Source organism: Mastacembelus armatus, chromosome 17 (genome assembly GCF_900324485.2).
Source record: "Mastacembelus armatus chromosome 17, fMasArm1.2, whole genome shotgun sequence".
Classification (NCBI taxonomy): domain Eukaryota; kingdom Metazoa; phylum Chordata; class Actinopteri; order Synbranchiformes; family Mastacembelidae; genus Mastacembelus; species Mastacembelus armatus.
Window position 1 is genome coordinate 23,523,393 of NC_046649.1, and position 22,383 is coordinate 23,545,775.

General features: G+C 45.7%; 2 protein-coding genes across 13 annotated transcripts in view; both read right to left on the reverse strand.

Moving 5' to 3' along the window:
* Window positions 1–22,383, reverse strand: part of LOC113134345 (zinc finger protein 62 homolog) — a 757,491-nt gene that overhangs the window by 355,347 nt on the left and 379,761 nt on the right. The window lies entirely within an intron of this gene.
* The window catches only part of efr3a (EFR3 homolog A (S. cerevisiae)), a 71,206-nt gene that overhangs the window by 4,277 nt on the left and 44,546 nt on the right, over window positions 1–22,383 (reverse strand). For all 3 annotated transcript variants that reach the window (XM_026313714.2, XM_033325652.1, XM_026313713.2), the window contains 18 exons: window positions 17,948–18,026; window positions 16,824–16,959; window positions 14,124–14,291; window positions 13,904–14,018; window positions 12,623–12,674; window positions 10,741–10,913; window positions 10,523–10,598; window positions 9,351–9,512; window positions 8,647–8,778; window positions 8,485–8,552; window positions 8,119–8,246; window positions 6,468–6,553; window positions 6,244–6,292; window positions 5,829–5,932; window positions 5,672–5,721; window positions 1,361–5,546; window positions 546–1,238; window positions 162–380 (listed from right to left, as the gene is read on the reverse strand). In XM_026313714.2, the coding sequence (XP_026169499.1) occupies window positions 5,441–5,546; window positions 5,672–5,721; window positions 5,829–5,932; window positions 6,244–6,292; window positions 6,468–6,553; window positions 8,119–8,246; window positions 8,485–8,552; window positions 8,647–8,778; window positions 9,351–9,512; window positions 10,523–10,598; window positions 10,741–10,913; window positions 12,623–12,674; window positions 13,904–14,018; window positions 14,124–14,291; window positions 16,824–16,959; window positions 17,948–18,026 (1,684 nt within the window). In that variant the 3' untranslated portion in view covers window positions 162–380; window positions 546–1,238; window positions 1,361–5,440. The remainder of the gene's footprint in view (window positions 1–161; window positions 381–545; window positions 1,239–1,360; window positions 5,547–5,671; window positions 5,722–5,828; window positions 5,933–6,243; window positions 6,293–6,467; window positions 6,554–8,118; window positions 8,247–8,484; window positions 8,553–8,646; window positions 8,779–9,350; window positions 9,513–10,522; window positions 10,599–10,740; window positions 10,914–12,622; window positions 12,675–13,903; window positions 14,019–14,123; window positions 14,292–16,823; window positions 16,960–17,947; window positions 18,027–22,383) is intronic.

Sequence of the window (22,383 nt, forward strand, 5' to 3'; positions counted from 1 at the left end):
CAGGGCTCGGAAGAGGATGGTACCGTTCTTCGCCTGGTCCCTGCTGGACTCAGTTGGGTTGACTGACCTGCAGCTACAGCCCAACACCGAAGGTACAAATTGCATAAAGCGGATTTCACACAGTTTAACCCAGTTTGTCTCACGCTCGGTTTAGTTCTGACCTGTGCTTCCTCCAAACAGGATGCAGTCGCTCCTTCTCTCTGTACGGGAGCGACGGGAGAACCCGGCACCAGCTGCCGGCGCTGGGGGAGATGCTCCACTGCCTGACGGGACGATGTCCACACGAGTACGAGATGTACGGCTGCTACTGTGGGCAGGAGGGGGCCGGGCTGCCTCTGGACCAGCTGGACAGGTCGGGACCCACAGAGACGCTGACATGTCTGTTGAAGCAACAAAGAAGAACAAGTGACTCGTTTGTGTTTTCTAATAAAAGATTAAAAAACAGGATGTCAGAGAGATGAAAACATCAGGGGGAGGATGAGGAGGCTGTGACCTTCCTCACATTAACTAAATATCAGCTGCACCGTATGAATCTAACGACGCACCTGAACTTCCTCCCTCAGGTGTTGTTTCTTCCATCACTGCTGCCTGAAGCAGATCAGCTCCATGGGCTGCAGGTCAGACAGGAAGCTCAGCGCTCAGGTCACCTGTGAGGGCGGGAAACCTCGATGTGAGTACGGCGGTAACACAGTACAACTACAGACGCACCAGTCCGCATGATTCTGGTCCTGCACGACTTTAAAAGACTGATGATCCACATCGAGCAGCGAAAGAGAAAAACTTTCTGCTTTTTAAAACAGTCCTGTCTCATCCTCAGGCCACGGTGTGTCTGTGTGCGACAAGCTGCAGTGTGTGTGTGATAAAACCACCGCAGAGTGTATGGCGGCGTCTCGCTTTAACCACAGCCTGACGACGCAGCAGTGTCACGGGCCGGCCCCGCCCTGCCGCCGGGCCAGCAGACCCCCCAAACCGCAGTCCAGCGAGGAGAGCGAGGAGCTGCAGGGAGGAAAGTCTGACACGGACGACGTGAGCGAGCAGAAACCTGCAGGTGTTTTAAACACACCTGCACCGCAGCACAACAGGTGAGAGCAGCCTCAGTACGTCAGGCAGAACTTAGGGACAGAATCTGATGTAAACACTCACCTGAAGGCATCAGTCAGAGAGTCTCCATCATTCAGCTACAGATGTGACATTTACAGACCTGGTCAGATGTTCCTGCAGCTGGTTCCAGGGTGATGCTGCAAATACAGAGTCTCAGGTTAACGCCTGGTGTCACTGTGTCTGTTCTGCTAAAGGGGGTCAGCACAAAACCTGAATGAAGTCTGTAACACTGTGTGTCTGCAGCCATGAAAGCTCTCACCCGAAGGACGAAGGGACGCCGCCTCCTCTTCCTCCTCCGGCCTCCAGTCACGGGAGCAGAGAGTCGCCAACGCCCAGCGGGATTCAAACCTACGACCACAGGCCGAGTGCAGCTCAGGGCCAAGGGCAGCAACCAGCAGGGAGACCATGGGGGGCAGAAGAGGAGGAAGAGGAGGAGGAGGAAGAAGATGGAAAGTAGGAGCGAGCTCTGCGTCTCTGCAGCAGCTCTGGGACTGAGTCTTTTGGGACTGAGTCTTTTGGGACATGAGCCTTTAAAGTCTGATTATTTGTGCCTGATGACAAAAAGCTGTAAGTCACTGCAGTGACATAAAAACCAGGGTTTGCTTTGATTTTCTAGATTTTTCTTTATGGATCCGTGAACAGACGACGACAGACGGTAATAAAGACGTCGCAGGTGACCAGGTTCCATAGAAACACTTTATTTTAGTCTGTCGAACATTCAACTCAAAGCACAATTTACTGTGGACCAGGGGCTTTGGACTAAGGTGCTGAGGTTCTGCTGCTGCTGTCTGAGGAAAATCTCTGGGTTGTGATTGGCAGACGTGAAGATGAAACCCTCAGTGTTTTATCCACTAAATCAAGTGATTCATCACTGAAACATTAAAGTGTGACTGAACCAGACTAACCTCTGTGCTCATATTGACCAGATGAGTCACAACCAATAAATTTCCCAGGAAGACGCTGCTACTCAGGATCATTTTCCTCCTGACACGAGTAAGTATGAAACTGAAGCTGTTTCCTGAAGCTGCGGCTGAACCCCAGCACCTGGTCGCCGCTGAAACAAAAGCCAAGCTGCAGCAACAGACTGAACACGTTTGTGTCTGAAACAGTTGCATCATGAACATAAAGACATCAGAAGCTCAGTTTTTATGAGTTTCCTGCAGATTTCAGCTGCTGAACCGGAAAAAGACCCGTCTTGAAAAGTGACAGTTGATCAGGTTAATACTTTGAGTCCAGCGTCCTGCAGCAAAATGCAGGTCAGAGGTGAAAGTCAGTGTTTCAGTCTCAGGACTGACTTCAGTCACTGGTCAAGAGGGACATTTTTTTTTTATAGTCCAGTTATTTCTGCAGCATTTCAACAAACTGAACTCTGGTCTAGACTGATCTGTGTTTCCTATAGTACCAGGTAGACAGTGATCAAAGTGCAAACACAAAGTCATATGTTAGTAAGTGATTAACACACGGACCCACTGTGATTCAGGAGAACCAGCAGAGACGCCTCATTCACAGGCTGATTTCAGACCGAACCCTCAGTCAGCTTCAACGGGCGAGAAGCTGCAGCTCAGGCCACGTTCAGCTCCAGGTCGGAGTCGATTCAGGGCTTTAAAACCCATCAACGTTTGAAGCTTCAGCCCAGAAACATCGGTGTCATCGCGCTCTAACAGAACGATACTACCAGGAAGTGAGACTCTCTGGTTCTAAAACGTTTGTACTTTAATGGTTACGGAATTAAAGGGCAGCTGGATGCTGGTGAATGAAACGCTGGAGCTGAATCGTCTCACAAACATCTGGAAGGATTTCATGACTGAACCAGAGCTGCAACTTCTCTTAATTCTCAATTAGCAGATTGCACTGATTTACTCCACTTCTGTATATTATGCAAAAATAACATCTGACTGTAGACACAATATACTCATTACTTTTTCTATAATACATGAAATGATATAATGGATTTTGTTTTAAAAAAATCAAGTAACATTTATAAATGAAGCCGTTTCTCCCACACTGATAAAAGCTGCAGCAAAACCCTGAACCGTCCTCGTCACGACTGACATGATGGACAAGAATAAATCTCCCAGTTTCTACATTTCTACCCAGCAACAGCACATGATTCATAAAATGTACAAAAATATACGATATACTGCTCTAATGACACATTCAGACGACGGAGCGATCGTGTGTTCCAGCCACATCTAAACCCACGTTTCTCCAGACAAGGACCCTGTGATAAAAGTCAGTGAATGCACCACTGTGCTGGTTCAGTTTCACCTGTCTGAAGAAAAGTCCGACTCCAGGACCAGTCGATGAAAGAAGCTTGGATGGGTTTAATTACAGCACAGGTCCCCCCCACCCCCAGGGCTCGGCAGTGGACGTTAAGATTTCATGCGGTTAATTGATATAATGCATGTTTTTAACAAATAAATCATAAGTTTGCATTTAAAGCTAAGAGGTCAAACAGATACGCACCGACGCATCACAGGAAAATATTTCATTCACACTGATCATAGTTCAAATCCTACACACCAGCTGTTTAACACTCACGTTCCAAAAGGCAGAACGTCAGGTTTCAAACAGAACACGTTGTCAAAAGTCCAACAACACCTGGTATCAGGTCTCACTCATCAGGCTCACGTTGGTTAACAGGAACACAACCTGCGCTCCACAACTTTCAACATACAAAACCATCTGCAACGTCACATCCTGCTGAGCAAAGCTCCTCTTCCTTATCTCTAACCCAGTCCAACAGATCTGGGTCCAGCAGAGCCAAGCCAGGCTACAAACTATCCCAGTCCACTGATTCCTCTCAGGTTTGGAAACAACTTCTGCCTGAAGGAGCCAGAACTCTGAACAAAGCAGAGACTGAGCCTGAAACTGCTGCTCAGACCAGTAACCATCTGTTAATCCAGATCCCAGGAAAACCACCACCTGCCCCCCCTTCCGGAGACAGAACTCAGATGGTTAAAAATGCAAAAACATCTTTGTGTCACTGTGGCTTTTCACATTAATACATTCTTTGGCCAGAGTCCACTGGGCTCTTATTTTGAAATGCAACTCTCCATGTGGCTCTGGGCAGGACAAAACTCAGCTTTTGTTTTTTTAACACCAGGAAGTCAAAGGGGAAGGACGCCTCTCGTGTTCTGGCTTGGTGGATAATCAGCCAATCAGAGCTCAGCATAAGGGATTAAATATGACTCCTTAAACAGTTCAAGCTAAAAACGTGAACTAACCATCAACCACATTAAAAACTATGAACATTATTCACCATAAATCGTTTCAGCTGGATTCACTTCTGCATTTAGTGTTTTCAGTTCATGCCGAGGTTAAATACTGTTCCTGTCTTTCCCAATGTTCCCGCCCACACGTTCAGATAATACCAGGTTTCCCTCCCACAGTGAAGTAAAGACAAAAAGTAAAGTCTCAATTCAAACGGTACTTACAGCCGTGTTACCTCCAATGACTATAAACCAGATTCTGTGAAACCTAATGTCAAAAATTCACTTTTCTAAACCGTTTGATTAAAGTAACTCGACGATGAAAATCATTTCAATCTTACAAAGATAAAAAAAAAAGCTTCAAACCAAATGCAGCTTTTCAAGACCGACGTCTGAATAACCGACATTTTCAACAGCCCTGAAATGCAACACCTGCCCCAAACACAGACCAGTCACCGACGACGATGAGTTTTAATAACCGCGTCCAAACCTCGTACAGAAAAACGGCTCGTTGTCGCCGTCGAAGACTGAAGAGGCTGTAAAGGTCGTGCAGCAGCGGGCCTACGACTAATCTGAGGTTACTTCAGGTTTTACAGCTGACAGCAAACACATTTCTACGGCACCGACACCTACGGACCAACACCACGACAGAGACGTGTCAGGAAGCAGAAGCTGCCGCTGAGCTCAGGGGCTTTACAGCAAAAACCAGCCTGAGGTTTCAAACTGAGGCTGGTTTTTGTTGCCGAGAGTTTCGGTTTGGGTGGAAGCGTATGTACAAGGTGTGAGGCTTTTGGCTTCACCTCAGATGATCGACCGGGTCCGACAACATCAGGTCACCGAAACCTTAAAGTGGTTTATTCCAGGGACGTGTAAAGTGCAGCAAAGCAGTTTTAGTCAGAGCTGGTGGGATCAGTGCTGGTCTGCTTTCAGACTAATTTAATAGTTTAATGAGTCTAATTGTGGGATTTGTTCTGAAACCAAGTAAAAATCAGGAGCTCTGTGGCTGCTGTGCAAACAACCTTTGGGGCGTAAAGACTCATTTGAGATGCATTTGAGGTTTTGGACTAAAATTCCTGCTTTGCTGCACCTTCTGGCATCACCGTTTGTAGCCGAGCGTGTTGCAGCGGTCAGTACACACAAAGGTCTGGAAACTTCATCTCGTAGACGGGGACCGACGGGTGCTGGGTGTGTCCCGCTGAGATGGAGACCACTCCGGACGGGCTGGGCGGAGGCCTGGGCGGGGATGAGGACGGAGAGATGGGGGGGACGGGGGGTTAAACTGGGACTTTCATATAATCGTATAAAACTGTTATTTATCATTATAATTAGATAGTATAATTATTTATTTAAAAACTGACCGGATTGTGAGCTCGAAGATCTGTGCCAGCCGGTCGTGCAGCATGGTGGCCTGAGGAAACAGCAGAGTGAGCAGCAGGTCATCAGACTGAGGCTTCGTGCCTCCACTCTTATGTTTTAACAGCAGCGCTGCAGCTTTTTCTTTCTGTCTATTGTCACCTTGGACTCGCAGTGGGCCGCGATCTCCTCAAACGGAGCTTTCTGGAACTTCTCCATCACCTGACGCCTCTTCTCCCTCTCCTGCTCCTCCAGACCGGTGGTGTCTGCAAACACACACATGCCTTTAATGTGCCAGAAACACACTGGACTCACTAACCCTGAGTCCCAGTGAGCAGCTTCCTGTTGAGGAGACGAATACGAACATGTTTTCAGCTCACGTGTCAAAGAGAAGCAGAACAGTCACTTACATGTGACCTGTGCACCGACTTAAGGGAACGAGTCTTTACAAAAACCACTGGACATTTTGGCTCCTTGTCAGAAACATGACAGGAGTCTTCACTGGTGTTCAGGGAGTTACCTCAGGTCCACAGAAGGCTGAGGAGGCCTAAAGTCTAAAACCTGTCTCTGGTCTTACCGATGGCCTTCTTCAGGGTCTCGAACGTGATTTCCTCCGCCAGCTGCGACTGCAGGAAGACACAGACAGACGGATCAAACAGAGTTACAGCTGCACCAGAGCTGAAAGGACACCACAGTTTGGTGATGCCATTAAAACCAGTCTGCAGCTCTAAGCCACATGATAGAGTGAGTGTGTGTGTGTGTGTGTGTGTGTGAGAGTGTGTGTGTGTGTGTGTGTCTGACCTTGTCTGGAAGGCTGTTGGACATGATGTCCACTTGCAGTGAAATTGTGTCCACAAAACTCTTCCTCCTGGTCAGACGGTCTTCATCTGCAGGACGACAGAGACAGTTTCACCTGGTTCAAAGTCACGTTGATTACAGCTGCAACAGCTAATCAATATTATCAATAATGATGTCATTTAAATACGTCCTACAAGCTGGTGGCTTTGTTTTAATGTGGACACACTTGGTCAACAAACAGAGCCATAACCGTCTCAGGGTCACCAGCTAAACCAAAGAGCTGCAGTCTGTGGAACAACACACGGTCTATGGTGCAGAACATCAGCTCAAAGGTAGACTGTTAAATCATCAACGTGAGGAACCAGCAGAACGATTTGCTGATAGTCTACGTCAGTCTGCGCCTAGAACGTCAGTCTGCGCCTAGAACGTCAGTCTGCGCCTAGAACGTCAGTCTGCGTCTAGAACGTCAGTCTTTAACAGAGACACGTCGGCGCCACATGTTGTGAACTTTCTATCTGGTTTATTTTCATCTGAGCCCTGACTGGTCTGTCACTTTGGGGTGAAAGTGACAGACCAGTCAGATAACGTCACATAGACCAGGAAGTGTGGTCTGCAAAACACTGAACACACTAGAATCAGCAGTTCCTCTGCAGCTCTGCAGCTTTTTACCTTTAAACTCCAAACTACCTGTAAACTCCTGAACAGCAGGTGCAATAAAAAAAAATACACATCAACTGCACCAACAACACAAACTACTACAGTACACTTGTTCCATGTAGTACAAACTACTACAGTACACTTGTTCCATGTAGTACAAACTACTACAGTACACTTGTTCCATGTAGTACAAACTACTACAGTACACTTGTTCCATGTAGTACAAACTACTACAGTACACTTGTTCCATGTAGTACAAACTACTACAGTACACTTGTTCCATGTAGTACTCACCATAGTCCCAATGCAACACAAGCAGAATAATTGCACAGTGGTTAAACCTTCAGCTTTAGGTACATGATGTCTGCAGCTACAGGAAACACAGGACACTACAGCTACAAGACTTTCTCTAAAGCTGCTGGTGGTTTTTCCTGACACTGATGTGGGTCCTGTACTGGGCTCAAAAACACATCTAAGTCCTACTCCGGCCGGTTACCTCTGGACGTCTGCTTGCACCTGTGGATGATTTTTCCTACTGTGTAAAGCACTGATGTCGACGGAGGCGTTAAGGGGGGAGACAGGAAGAGGCACAAAGATGAACTTAAATCTCCTTTAAGGGTCTTTACATTTAGAAAGAAAATGCGTCACATTCACTGTTAATCTGCTTCTTGCAAAACCTTCACTTTTAGTGCATTAACAGAAACACTCAAACCCAAAGTTCCCCACACTGTTCACACGGTTCAACCAAGTCTCAATGTTTGATGTGGATCAATAATCGGCTGCAGCTTGAGAAGTCAGGAAGGCTTTAAGGTTTTAAATCTGAGTCGATATAAACAGATGGTCTTCCTCATGTTCAAATGTCTGAATGTGGAGAAGAAAGTTATTTTTAAATGTCTGAAAACTCCAGACCCTTTGGTTCCAGTGGGACGGACCATGTTAATAAAGACATTAACCAGAGCCTGAACCTGCGTCGTCTGCAGGCGGGATCCGCTCGTACCTGTGACCTGTGGAACGTAGGGGATGGACAGTCGCTCTGCGTTGTATCCCGGTGCTGCCAGACACTCGGCCATGTCGGACGTCTGGAAGTACAGCTGCTTGTCCTCCCTGTCCAAAGACTCAGGGAGTCTGGGGAAAAGAGGGAACAATGAGGACTGGGATCCACTTCCCCCAGTCAAATCAAAGATACAGCCAAAAAGTACAGAACTGGATGATTCAGTGATGAACTGAGACAAAAGTCTGGGGCGTCCACATGATCCCACAAATCAGATCCACATTTAATATTTAAAGTTCAACCTCGACCTGCTGAGCGCTCCATCGCTCAGTCAAACCTTATCCATATTTAAGAAAAGCCCTGGACACTTACGGGCACTTGTCCCTGAAGACGTGTTCTGGGAGCAGGTACGGAGCGTCCATGTTCCTTAACTCGATGACCTGAGCAGAGAAAACAGCAAATTATCCTGAATCAGCAACAACAACCGAGGTCTAAGAGACGAGTCGTCAGGGACGGCGTCAGTCGGTGACCCACCTTGCTGACATGCTGACAGAAGGGAGGGTTGGCGATCATCTGGCTCAGGAAGTTGAGGTACGCCGCCACCAGCGCCATGATCCCACAGCGAATAAATATGGGCATGTTCTCCTCATTACTCAGGGCCATGTCCTGGAAAGCAAAAAGACAAATCCTCCACATTAGACGTTTAAAAAGCTCGTTCCACAGCTGTTACAGAAACACTGGACTATTTTATTGGTGCTCGACCAGGACCAGTCTAAACACAATAACGTGGGACTGGACACCTGCTATGGACCAGTTCAGCCCTGGACCTGAGCTCTTCACCTCAGTCACAACTTTTTAAAATTCAGTTTCCTTCAGACTTCTTGTTAAATCAAAACCATATTTACTAGTTTAGTTTTGATTCACAATGTAAAAATCCAAACACAGGTTGTGGTTCATCATATGTGGATCTCACACAAACGGTGTTTTTGATTCTTTGATGCTGTTAATCAGATTACAGAGCTTTAAGGAATAAAAGTATTATCATCTATAATTTACTGAAGACTCACAAACACCATCTGTTGATGAAGATCATGTGACTCGATCAAAAGCTCTGAAGAGCAGCCAAACGCACCTCATGGTGAGATTGTTGTTTTTCCACCTGCTGTTTCCAAGCTCATGAATAATTTTCAAGGTTTTCACAAAGACTTTCTGCGTGGAACCCAATGAGCCAGCTTTACCTGCAGAGCGATGGCGAGCCGGATGAGGTCGACGACCACGTCCTCGTTGGCCAGTTCGATGGTCAGGACGGCCAGAGTGGTGAAGAGCAGCTCGAAGTTTTTATGGACGTTGTCTTCTTCTTTACAGCCCAGATAGATGTGACGGTACAGCTGCTGGCCATGCTGCAGGCGGAACAACAGAAACATGTTGGTGAAGAGAAAGGAACCTGCAGAACCGAGAACGGGACGTGAAGGAGTAAAGAAACAAAGAGCAGATCTGATGGAAAACAGCAGGACAGTAAGTTCTGGGACGTCTGCAGACTCATCCAACAGCCTTGTTCCTACCATCACTGAGCCTGGAGTCAGAACCTGCTATTGTTTTTGCCTGAATTGAATTAGAACCAAAAAATAACAGGGGACAACTTTTAAAATCTTACTACAGAAAATAATCAGCAGATTAATCAAGAATAAAAATGACCATCATCAGTTTTCAGAGAGCGTCCATGATGTAAATGCTAACTGTGCTATATTTATGCTAATGAGAGGCTGCAGTCCTGACTAATCCCATCAACTGTGAATCGACCTCCAATAACAATTATTCCCTTATGGCAGAGATGCTCTTTATAAAATAAAATAACTCGTGTTACCTCTGCTCAATGTGGAGCCTAATGGGAAGTGAAGGCCAATGACTTCATGAAAATAATTAGATCCCATTAAAGTCCCATTAAAGTGAGGGGAGGTAACATCCAGTGACGGTTCCAGCCTGTGTTTGACCTGTGACCTTTAGGTAAAGGTTAGAGTCCAGGTGTGATTCACAAGTGAGCGGCTTGTCATGTGGTTTATGATGGTCGCCGGGCGTTTCCTGTCAGGGCCAATAAGCTCAGTGATTTTTACTTTAGCGCCCCCTAGTGGTGAAACAGAATGAAGCTTTATTTAAGAGGTTTGCTCATCAATTAAAGACTAATGAGCGGTGACGCCCCAAGTCAAAGCTCTGAGGAAAATAAAGACTTCAAAATGGCGTACAAACGTTTAGAAAACAACTCAGCCAACAAATCCACAGATTTCCTGCCACGTCTTTGCTAATATCTCACCACATGGTGGCGCTACTGCTGCTGTTTCCAAACATGTTTGACTTTTAGCAAACAATTATAATTTGTGAGCTCTGTAGAAAAGGATCATAAGTAAGTTTCTACCTTCTTCATGAAGGCGACGTCTTGCTTGGAAATCTTCTCTCTCTTAATCTTCAACGCTGCCACATTAGGAATGATCCTGAAACGGAGACGAGAACCTGTGAGGTTCCAGGTATAAAGAAGGAACCAATAAAAAAAAGAAACCAGCCTGAGATCCGCTCATGCTGAGCGTGTTTATACGTACGCTGCGTTTACATCCCGACACGACTGTACGTCTTTACCTGATGCCGCGCAGCTTGGCGCGGTTGTCATGGCGATCGATGATGTTGTGCAGGATCTCGAGGACCAGCTGCCTCAGCTCGCTGTCCTCCATCAGGGAAATGGAGAACAGCGGGTCCAGGAAGGGAGCGGGCAACGCGGCTGCCATCGACTTAGACTTGAAGCCAGAGGTCACCTGAGGTGGAGGAGAGAGGGAGGACAGTCCGATTAATTCACAGGGAGGCTCTGAGAGTCCAGATATCACGCTCCTCTTCCCTGTTACCTCACTGATCTGACCATCACAACAGCAGCAGCTTCATCTAAACTGACTTGTAAATGCACGTGCTGCAAAAATCTAGATGCTTGTTAGTTAGTGGTCTGCAACAGAAAGATGCTGCAGAGGACAAAGACAACAGGCTGTGTTGTCCTTGCTTCAGCCCTAAAAATGCTGACCACAGCCAGACTGTGATCAAAGTGGAGGGTGTGCAGCTTCCACACCGAAAATCAATGGACCCCTGCACAGATTTACAAAATAGCAGAACTGCAACATGAGGTCCTGTTACCTTCTGAAACACCAGCACCACTAACATATGAAGTTTAACCCCTGGAGCTTCAGAAAACTCTGGGGGAACCAAAACCAGCCCCAGGACTTTACCTAGAAACTGACTGTACGGTCACTGCACCAATCAGGACACATGACCAGGACTAAAGGACTAAAGAGTTGGTATCTTCCAGAAAGTCGCTGCCCAGCTCAGCACATGTACGACTGCACCTCTCTGCTGTGTGTGTGCAGTCCCGCCCCTGCTCTGTATTTCATGACGAGTCCTCAGGTCGAGTTCACACCTCCCAGACGAAGAGACCGAGCTGCAGAATGGACTCAGACCTTCCCCCTGACCAGCAGCCCTCACACATCTGGGCTGTGCCCTGCCAGCCTGCAGTGTGAGAGGCGGCAACACGCACAACATTTGCAGCCGCCCAGTCTCCAGCTGCATGGGATTATAAGTATTTTGACCTTTCACCCCCGCTCCAGCTGCACAGAGAAGCCAGGTGGCCAAAATAAACTGCAGTGCACAGACATGCTGCAGGAAAACAGGAGTGCATGTGTGTGTGTGTGTGTGTGTGTGTACGTGTGTGTGTGTGTGTGTTGGTGCCTCCTCGTCTCAGTGACATGAGGGTTTCAGAGACTGAAGGAGGAAACATCTTTGAAGAGAGTGAAGAGCCAGAACTGGTTCAGATTTAACTCATATTTATCTACATTTGTTCAAAGGATTAATTTTATTAGTCAAACTGAACTTTGTGATGCTGCTTTGTCAAACCAGATGTTTCCTGTGAGCCAGTCTCAATAAAGGCCTAACACACAACAGATGTTTAAAAACGTTGTAAAAACCTTAATTCAGTTTATTAAATCAGTGACAAGTCGCAGCCAAAACTCATCCAACAATGAAAACAATGTGAGATATTAATTTTACAGTGTGTCCATCCCTCTGACGTGACGTCTACATAACATTCACAGCATGTTACAGATCTCGTCATGATTGGACTTTAATTTCTTCACTACAATTAAAACCTGATTCAATCCCCTTAGGGTCCTCACAGAAACTGGACTATTTTAAACGCCCACAACAGACTTTTTCAGTTTGCACTCTTGACGCCCATGGACCCTACTGAGACTGAGTCATCTCCACTGTGCACCTGTTCACAACATTCACAGACAGCAGCAATAATCTGCAGTTTAACCAAACACATGAACCATGTAGAGTCGCACTGTGATAAATCAGGGTCAGGTGATTTGTCCTTGAGGTTATGGCCCCGTGTCAAACTTTACCAAACCACATGTCAAGTCTGAAAAATAAAAACCAAACTAATGTGTGATTTGGCAAAGCACCAATGAGACAGTGGACTCACCATGATGAGGGAGCTGAGCAGCATGGTCTGGATCCTCTTGGTCCCCTGATGCCTGAGTGGGCAGAAACACAGACGGGAGGTCAGGGGTTAAACACAAGCTGATATCATGAGAGAAGCTAAAAATGAACAAGCAAAATCAGTTTCATTTCATTTCAGACCACAAAGCCCATAAATATAATTGTGTGACACGAGAGGGTTTGTGGGATTGCTTCCCCTCAGGTCTATCTTGAGAAAGTATGGTGGAACTTATCACTATCACGTTATGCAGATGACACACGAATATATCTTCCTGTGAAACATGGATTAGACCCGGCGGCTGCCTGCCTCTTGGATGAAACAGATTGTGGTGTTTACCCCCTCTGATACACACAGTATACCAAATCGAAAGCTTGGTGTTCTGGCACATTATGTGAGTTACAGTGGCTTAAAGCTTGATAGACAAGTCAACCAAGCTGTGAAGTCAAGCTTCTATCAGTTGCGAACCCTCGTAACAAATAAGTCCTTTCTTTTACTAGATTTGAAAGAGTAATCCATGCTTTTATCACCATGAGGCTGGACTACTGTGACTCTCTTTATTAGGGGATCAGTCAGTCCTCATTAAACTGCCTTCAGATGGATCACAATGTGGCTGCCAGAGTTCTGACAGGAGCTCAAAAGTGTGAGCACGTTACTCTTGTCCTTCAGTCTTTACATTGGTCACCTGTGCACTACAGGATTCATTTTAAAGTGCTCTTATTGGTTTTTAAGTCTTTAAATGGTTTAGCACCTTCATACCTCTCTGATGTTATGTGCTTAGACCTGCCAATTTAAGGCTCTTAGTGGTTCCTAGAACCAGACTCAGGTCTAGGGGTGATCTCCGTACCTGCTCCGAGACTGTGGAACAGTCTTCCTACAGAAAACTGCCCCTACATGATCTATTTTTAAATCTAGGTTTTAATTTGATCTGACTTGTTGCTCCTCATCTGCGTCTGCTTTGCCTTGTTTCTTCTAGTTTAATTTGTGACCTTGTCTTTGTTTCTGTTAACACCTTGTACGGCACTTTGGTCAACGGCAGCTGTGATTAGTATCAGTCCAAGAACGAAGACTAAAAAAAGATGAGATCTGCTAAGATTGTTGAACGCCAACATCCAGAATCCACTGAAGCATTGTCCCTGTGACTGTGGTCATTGTTCTGCAGGGCAGAGGGACTGAACAATAACAACCACAACATTTAGCATCTAAACGGACTCATCTTTCTATTCTATAACCCTGGGGTCACTGGATGAAGACTGTGCGACTCACCCGATCTTGACGGTGTCCAAAGTGTGGCACGGGGTCCCGTACACCGGCACTTTGCCCATGATGAACATCATGACCTCAGCTCGCTGATAGTCCGGCAGGTTTCCACCGAAGAAGCCTGGCGAGAGACGGAGGAGGAGGGTTCAAACACAGTCTCCGGTCAGTTTGATCTCATATAATCTGAGCTCTAGCTGACACAAGGAAAGGAAAAGCCCCGTCATACCGATGGTCTGGATGATGGCGTTCTGGACGATCCGCTCCTCGCTCTCTTTGCCGCGGCCCGATGAAACGCTGGTGCCGGAGTTTCTCCTGGAGACCTGGCCCAGCTCAAAGTCCACGCTCATCCTCAGGTGTTTGAGCAGAGTGTTGAAGACCTCCAGCACCGTGGGACCTGCACTCACACACAGAGCCAAGCACAAGAGCCACAGTGACATTAAAATATTAAAAGTCTTCAGATGCAGGGAAAAAGTCTCAGAACAGTTTCTCTCAGAAAACATTTGTTTTTTTAAATCAGAACTTTCTTTTATTCTTAAACATCCACTTTGTGCTTTTTATTTCCACTTCCATCACTTTAAGGTTGGAAAGTCATCTAATTCCACAGTGACAGCGTTCTACACTCTGTTTATCAACTGTTTATCGCGTTTATCATACTTGTACTTCAGAAAACACAGGATTGATTAAAGGTCTCCAGAGGAACCGAGCCAGTAAACTGATTAAGATCACGACAGAGTCTGTGCTCTGCCTGTGGCACAGTGAGGCTTTGGAGAATAGATTAGTCCAATAAAAAGCATATGTCACGACGTTTAGAAACATTTAGAAAATAACTGATTAATATTGATCCTGCTTTGAAAATGTTTCTGAATATTTTTGTTCAAATCAAATTTATTAATGAAGTTGTTCCAAGAGAGGCTGGGATCCTGGGTCACTCTTATTACATTGATCTGATACTTCCAAAGATAGTCGGACTAATTTGAATCAAGTCCGACAAACTATATATGATTTAAACCAATTTCTGATTGAATCATCACAGCGACAACAGCTCCTTACTGTTTAACACATTTACCTTTGCTGATGTGCACAGATCCACACATGGACTGAGACACCAGGTGTTGTATATTCGTTTTAAAGCCATAAAACCATCGTCTTTGACTCTTCAGTCCTCATTCAAAGGTTTTAATTCCGTTTGTTTTCTCCGTTTATTTACCGCAAACAGACAAACAGACTCCTGCTCTCCTCCTGGTTCAGTTTTTGAAAACCCAAAGTGTCTCCGAACTGTAGTTCTTAATGAAACAGGGGTCGCTCGTATTATTTCGGTTTGTTCCGCCATTTTCTCATGTGGCTCATACACTGAACACACGAGCCTGAACGTGCGCACGCGTGCATGTAGGCCGTTTGTAGTCCGGTAGTGGTAAAACATGTCTGACCAAAGATTAAAGTCATTAACTTCTTCGCATCAGTTCAGGATCATTTAAAGTGACGATGCACCATAAACGTGACCAGGAACCAATAAACCAACCAGTCACTGCTGTGTCAAATCCTATATATCAAATGAAAGGAGAAAGTCTCACGATTCAAACGGTATAAAGCAATTTAGGATTGAATTATCACAGCGACAACAGTTTCTTTCTCAAAAACGAGCCATCTTACCTTTGCTGACGTGCACAGATCCACACACGGACTGAAACACCACGTGTTGCATATCGTTTGTGTCGTTAGAATCCAGGGACCATAGCGCATCCCATGGTTTTAGTCCAAAAGACGTATCACCCCCGAGTAAATCCATGACACCATCGTCCTCCTCATGAAAAGTTGTAATCCCGTTGGTTTTACGGTTGATTTCGCCCTTTATTCGCCACAAACGGATCAACTCCATGTTATTTTACCTGAGAGTCACATCAGGTCGAAACCAAACGTGTTTGTTACGTTTTACAGCGTAAAACCAATGGGAGTCACGACTCAGAGCAAATCCCACCCAGACGGAAAAAACCACTTGTTTGTCAGTGATGACTGACGTGTGTTGTAGCCAATCAAAAGCCCTTTCCAACGACGTGTCGCACTGTATTGTGGGTGAAGGGGGGAACGCTGGGCGCGCAGCTACGGGGGCAGGGAGGAGTCATATTTCATATTTTACAGTGTGAAATAATAAACTGGGGTCTATGGAATCTGCTCTATTTCGACTCTACATCTAAAACAGCTTTATACTGTACCGAGCCACAGGTTGGGTGGAAATGTGTTTTCAAAGGTGAACCCGTCACTTCCCCTCGATTCCTGAGTCATTCCTGCCCGGAGCCCAGGTGGATAAAACACAGGACACAGAATCAGCACAAACTACTTTAAAAACAAGTTTGAGTTGTCAAACTTTTTCTCCACCTCCATTCAACACTACACCGAGCTAACTGCTCTACTGAATCATTAGCACAGTGTGTTTTTTAACTCGTTCACTTCCATTTGTCTTGTCTGAAAGGTGTCGAGCTTTCTGCTTATTCAATTATCAGACAATTATCGCACAGACACTTCGGCTGAAGAAAACCAAAGCGGCACCTTTTTTTAAACACCTTTGATTTTCGGTTTTCACTTCCTGCTGGTTTTGCTTCGTTTTGTCTCCAATCAGAAATAATTGAAACGAGAGAAAAACGAAGGTGGAGGGTCGGAGACATCAGGCTACATTCCTCAGGGATTTGAGTTTCTTATGGGAAAGCAGGGCTGTGAAATATAGGACTAATTATTGTTACTTGGCAAAACATTTAAGTAACGACAGATGAGCTGGATTCATTGGAGGAAGTTAATTAAGACTAATTCTATTCTAATTTATTAATGTACCGTCACATCAGTTCAGTTCGGTACAGTAATACTTTGTCAATATTTGGCCCAGTGCTGAGCCACTAGGTCCTGCAGTGGGAACCAGTCTGGTCCTTCAACTCACCCACTGATCCCTTGGCGGCGATGGCTACCGTCTCCAGGAGGACCTGGACGATGCCGGCTCGGAGCCGCGGTGTGCTCCTGTTGTGAGTGTCCAGGTGGTTCAGGACCTGCTGGATGACGTGGTGCGAGTGCTGAGCCTGCATTGGCCCAGAGAGACAGAGGAAACAGTTAAAGACCAGACGGCGTTTCATTGTTTTTGATAAAAACTTTAAGGAAGGAGTCTTCTCACTGTCTGCTGATTGATAAACCAGTCAGTAATAAAAAGGTCACTTATTTTTATCAGATCAGGGTCAGTGCTGCCAACTTCTCCAGTGACGTCTGGCTGCTGGACCTGTGGCCCAGAATGTGACTGGGTAAAGATCAGCACTGGAGATATTTCATGAGAGAAAACTAGATTTATTTGACTAAAGTGTTTTAACGAATCTTTTACTGTCTGTTTCGTTGTTTCCACCAACACATCAGCGACTGAAGCTCATCAGCAGCTGCTTTTTATCATAAAACGGTCCAAGCTGTTGTTTCTCTGCAGGACAAACCTGGGCTCAGTTTGTTTTCTGTCAGATCAGAGACAGACTCTGCACACTGTGCCACACATGCACAGGGACCCAGCCCCAATTATTTCATCTGTGGCAGTCACCCAGCGTCACCTGGGAACACCTGGACGAGTGAGCAATTAAATAACCGAACAGAGGAGAGAGAGAGTGAAGGATGGAGGTAAACAGACTGTAGCTGCTTCCATCAGCACCACAGTGGGAAATGAATCTGTCCTCTGCTGGATACCAGGAGATAATGAATAACTGGTAAAACTTTAATAACGTGTTGTTGGGCTTTAATCGTCTGGGCTAAAAATGGACTTACATTACACATATTCTGCAACTATCAAAGGCAAAGTTAAATAAAATACTAAAAACATCTGCTTTATCAGGACTGTGTGGTCTGACTGGCATTCTGACTCTCACGTTAAACTGGGAAATCTCTTGTTTTGTGCAGGTGCTGCTCAGAATCGCAGACAATTGGCTGAAACGCTGTGTAACATAAAAGACGTGGAGATGAGATGAACATCAGGCAGTTTCCTGCTAGAGGATCCAATTTAGTGCAAACAAGAAGGAATGAGTGTGTGCACTGTACCTGGATGGAGTACATGATGATCCTGAAGCAGGAAACTGCAAACTCATTTGGGTCCCACAGGTGATGATTATCCAGGTGACTGAAGGCAAAACAGAATAAAAGAGGTAATTAAAATTAGTGTTTAAACAGCACATTTCACTGATCTCCATCCTCAGTGAACAGTGACCTTTCCTCTGTGTGACCTCTGAGTGACCTGTGACCTCTGTGTGACCTGTGAGCAGAGCTCTTTGGAAAAAAAAACTCCAACCTGGACACCATGAGGACTAAAACCTCCCTCAATGATCTGTAGAAAATCCATTACAGCTCATCAACAGGAAGTTGGTGTTAAACTGATGGGACACTGGGATGCACCGGGAGCAGTGCATCCTGGGTGTTGTAGGATTTTTCACCTTGGGAGCTTTTAGGAATAAGAGACTAAGGTCTTTGGATTATTGGAAGACTAATGTTCAATTATGTCTCTGACGAGTCACATCACTGCAAAAGGTCCCAGTTGTTTGTGAATCTGTTGTAAAATGACAGGAAGAACGTTTTTGGCATCCGCGATGAAAATCAGCCTTTAATTACTGCTGTCAGACCAATTACTAAACGCTCCGGAGTTGCAGCTCAGAGAATTTTCAGCACATGGAAAACTGGCAAAGGTAAAATAATCTTTTGACTGCACCACTACAGTGTGATTACACTGTGACTGCATGAGTGTAATTGTAGAAGTGACAGGATTTAGACTGGGAAAGATTTGGACATTTATTAAGAGTCAACGTGGACTTTTCTGTAAAGGGGACAGGACTGTGGGTTTACGTCATATACAACCATCACCTGGCATCAACCAGCAACAGGTAGAGAGACTCTCTCTCTATAGATAAACAACAGAACTGGCTTTAGGTTCCTCTAGCGTTCCTACAGACGACCTCCACAGACTCTGAACGCTCCAGAAGATTAGCTTCAAATGTCTGTTCAGGTTATTTAGTCATTTATTCTTCTGCTCTCTGATGAGACAGTTGCTGTTTTACCTTAATATGTCCCAGTTTGCACATGTTTCAAATGGGACTAATACTTTGAACTTAGCTGGTTGCACCAGTATTTTTAGGATTTAAAGCTAACTGGATGTCTGTTACAGCAGCCATATCATCTGACACCAGCCTCCTCTGGTTAACAACGTCATGGGGAAACCCTGAGGGAGATACTGCATGAAGTACTTTTGCAGTATGTGAACCAAGTACTGTAGCCGCAGTCATACTGAAGAATTTAAATCGATACCCAGACTGTACGCTGTGCTAAACCGCTCAGGGGTAACGCAGCTGAAACTGTGAAACTGCAGCCGTTTGTAAAGTCTGCTGGGATTGACAGGAACAAAACAGGAGGGAAGAAGAGCGAATACATTTGGACACAGAGAAGAAAGAGGAGCGATGAAGGACGGAGAGAAAGACGACAAGGGGAGAGAAGCGAAAAGCAGAAGGCAGCAATAAAGGGGGATCTGAAGCTGCTAGTATGAGAACAGTTCAGCAACATGACGTCAATCCAACCCCCTCCCACCCCAATAACCCCAATCCCTTCTATTTATAGTCTGAGCTGCTCCCCCCGTCGCCGTCCTCCTCCTCCTGCAGGAGGAGAACTGGTTTCACCCACAGACAGACATGAAGCTCGGTGCCTGTTTTATCGAGAGGAAGAATCAGGACCAGACGCCGCTGATCCTTCAGTCCTGATCCGACGCTGTGATTTCTGCCTCACACCCTCAGCAGCTATAATCAGACTGAACATTCAGTAAGTGTGTTCATTTAAACGACAAACTATCAACACGATATATGTCAAATCACCAGGTACTGGTGTTTAAACTATTAGCTGCAGCAGATCAATAAGATCACAGGCAGACTCAGAGTAATAATGACCGTCCACATTATCATCGCTCGTTATTTATGATAATTCACTTTGGTTTCCACATCTCAAAGAGCAAGAACACAGCAACGTTAAACATGACAAGCAGGAGAAGGATCTTATTGTCTTTGTACAATCACACATTCCTCTTCTCCTTCCAACTCCAGTAAACCCAGTGTAGCTGGTCTGATGGGAGGAATGACAGCTCAGCCTGCAGCATTTAACCCCCCGACTCCAACTTCAGACCGTCTCACTAGCTCCAGGCTAATTCCCAGGGGCAGGGTGACTAACTGCTGTATCCACTAGAAAACATATTCATGACCCTGCACAGTCACATATTTAGAAGCTTATACTGGAAAATAAAACGATGAGCTGAATAAAACATGACCCCTGAGTCACCGAGCCTCAATCAAGTCACAGAGCTTCTACCAGGCTCAGCAGCACTTTGGTCTAACGCTCAGTCCACTGTCTTTCTGTCTTTCTCCATCGCATTTTCACGCTCTAGTTATAGAAACCCCATGGCCTAACAGGATTTTCAGTGGCACTGCCTGGCCTGCAGGGGGCACATGACGCCAGAGAGTCAGTGGTCGGAGCTGCAGGTGACGCTGTGAAGACGAGAAACAGTAACAGAGTGGGAGTGTGAGGACGACACATTATGCCGTGTGTGTGTGTGTGTGTGTGTGTGTGTGTGTGTCCAGCAGACGTCCTGTGTCAGGTCTGGGACGAGCGCTGACAAGAGTGTCAACAGAGAGGCCAGGAGGCATCACGGGGTGACGCAAGGGATTGTAGGATTATCACAGTCATATTGGAAACAGAGCTGACTGCAGTTTGGCTGCAAAAACAAACACCTGAACTCATTGATCCACAGCAATATATTCAATATAATCAATATAAGAGATTTAGACAGTGCCTCAGATTCACAAAGCTGGAAGAAGCACCACCATCATCACCTCTGCAGCTATATGGAGCATTTTAGCTTCTTTCAGCTCGTTGTTGGTTCAGCCTCAACAGTAGCTCCAGCAGCAGCAGCAGGAAGTAGTTTTAATCAAACAAGCTCTGATAAACCCAGTGCACCCTGCATGTACCTGCCCAGCACCAAAGAGCAAACACACACAGCTGGAGACAAATAAATGGAACATCCAGCAGGAGACAACGGAGACTAAAGTACAGCTATGATTGTTTTTTACTGCAGTACCCATGACGGATCCAGATCCAGATCCAGATCCATAATGCATCCACGGGTACAAGAGGTTTACTCCAACTCCAACTGTCTGACATGTGTCTGGCATGAAGACTAAAGATGCTGCAGGCTCCAAATAAGTTTCTGGAACTGATTTCTGCATCATGCAGTCTTGTCTTTTTAACTAACAGGCCATAATGTGTTTTGTATATCAAAATAAGAGCTTGTGAAAGAGTCGCGTTAGTGTAAGTTCAGTTCAGGGTCTGTTTTTTAGGGAGGAGAAAAGAAAGACGGAGCTTCAGATGCAATGACAAAGCTCAGAGGCAAACAGGAGGGCAATGAAACAAGCTGCAGGGAAAGTGAGTGGAAAGAGCAAAATGATTAAATGCTGCTCTGCTCCTGAAAAGGCCCTACAGACGTCAAGTAGTCACCGCAATATTAGGTAATTAATTGTTAATGGCAGAATTAAGAGGCTGATTGAATTTACAAGCAGCAGTTACTGGTACTGTGGACTTATTTAGAACCTGCCACCCTGAGTCAAGGCTGTAGTCCTGTGAATAAAATAAATCCACAGTGGTTTTTATACGGCTCCTGGGAACCTTCAGACACAGAGCCTGGTCGATAGCTCTGTGTCTGACCAGTGGAACAAGGAAATGTTAGGTCAAAATAATAAAAAGAAAAGAAACAAGTCCTGAGTGTTTTATCAGCAGTTGTTGATCCACAGGACTGCAGCTGTAAATCACCATCAGTTAACACAGAAACACTGAAGTCAGAGAATGAACGATCGCTGCACCAGTGTGAAATAAGAGAGCGTGAATTATTCTGAATTTCACTGGCGTTTTTTGACGATGTTGGGATGTTTGAGCCTGGAGCACTTTGCTAACTAACTAAGTGACATCACCATCACTGAAGCCACACTAAATATATACTCAACACAAAGACCAGCTCATTTAAATGTCCGCATGAGCCTTTCCTCCTGAGGACCAGAGGGCCGAAGTGAAGCCTGCACTCAGAGCGGCTCAGCGACTGTGAGAGGGAAAATCTCAGCGGGGCTCGGCCATTTACTCTGTAATTGTCCAATTTACGTGAGCCGTGCTGAGTGGCGGGCCAGAGCGGCCAATAGGAGCGTTGATGAGGCTTTTTAGGTCCCAGGAGGGTCCCAGTTTCTCTCACTGGGCGGCGGCGCTGAGCTGCGTTCTCATGGCAGCTGGCCACATGATAAGAAAGCTCGTTTAATTTCCTTTGTGTGCTGGGAGCCTGAGGAAGTCGTGTGTGTGTGTGTGTGTGTGTGTGTGTGTGTGTGTGTGTGTGTATTATGATTACAAATCAATGTGGCATTAGTTCATGGCTGTTTTAATCCGTTGTATTTCTCTGTGCAGCTGAAAAC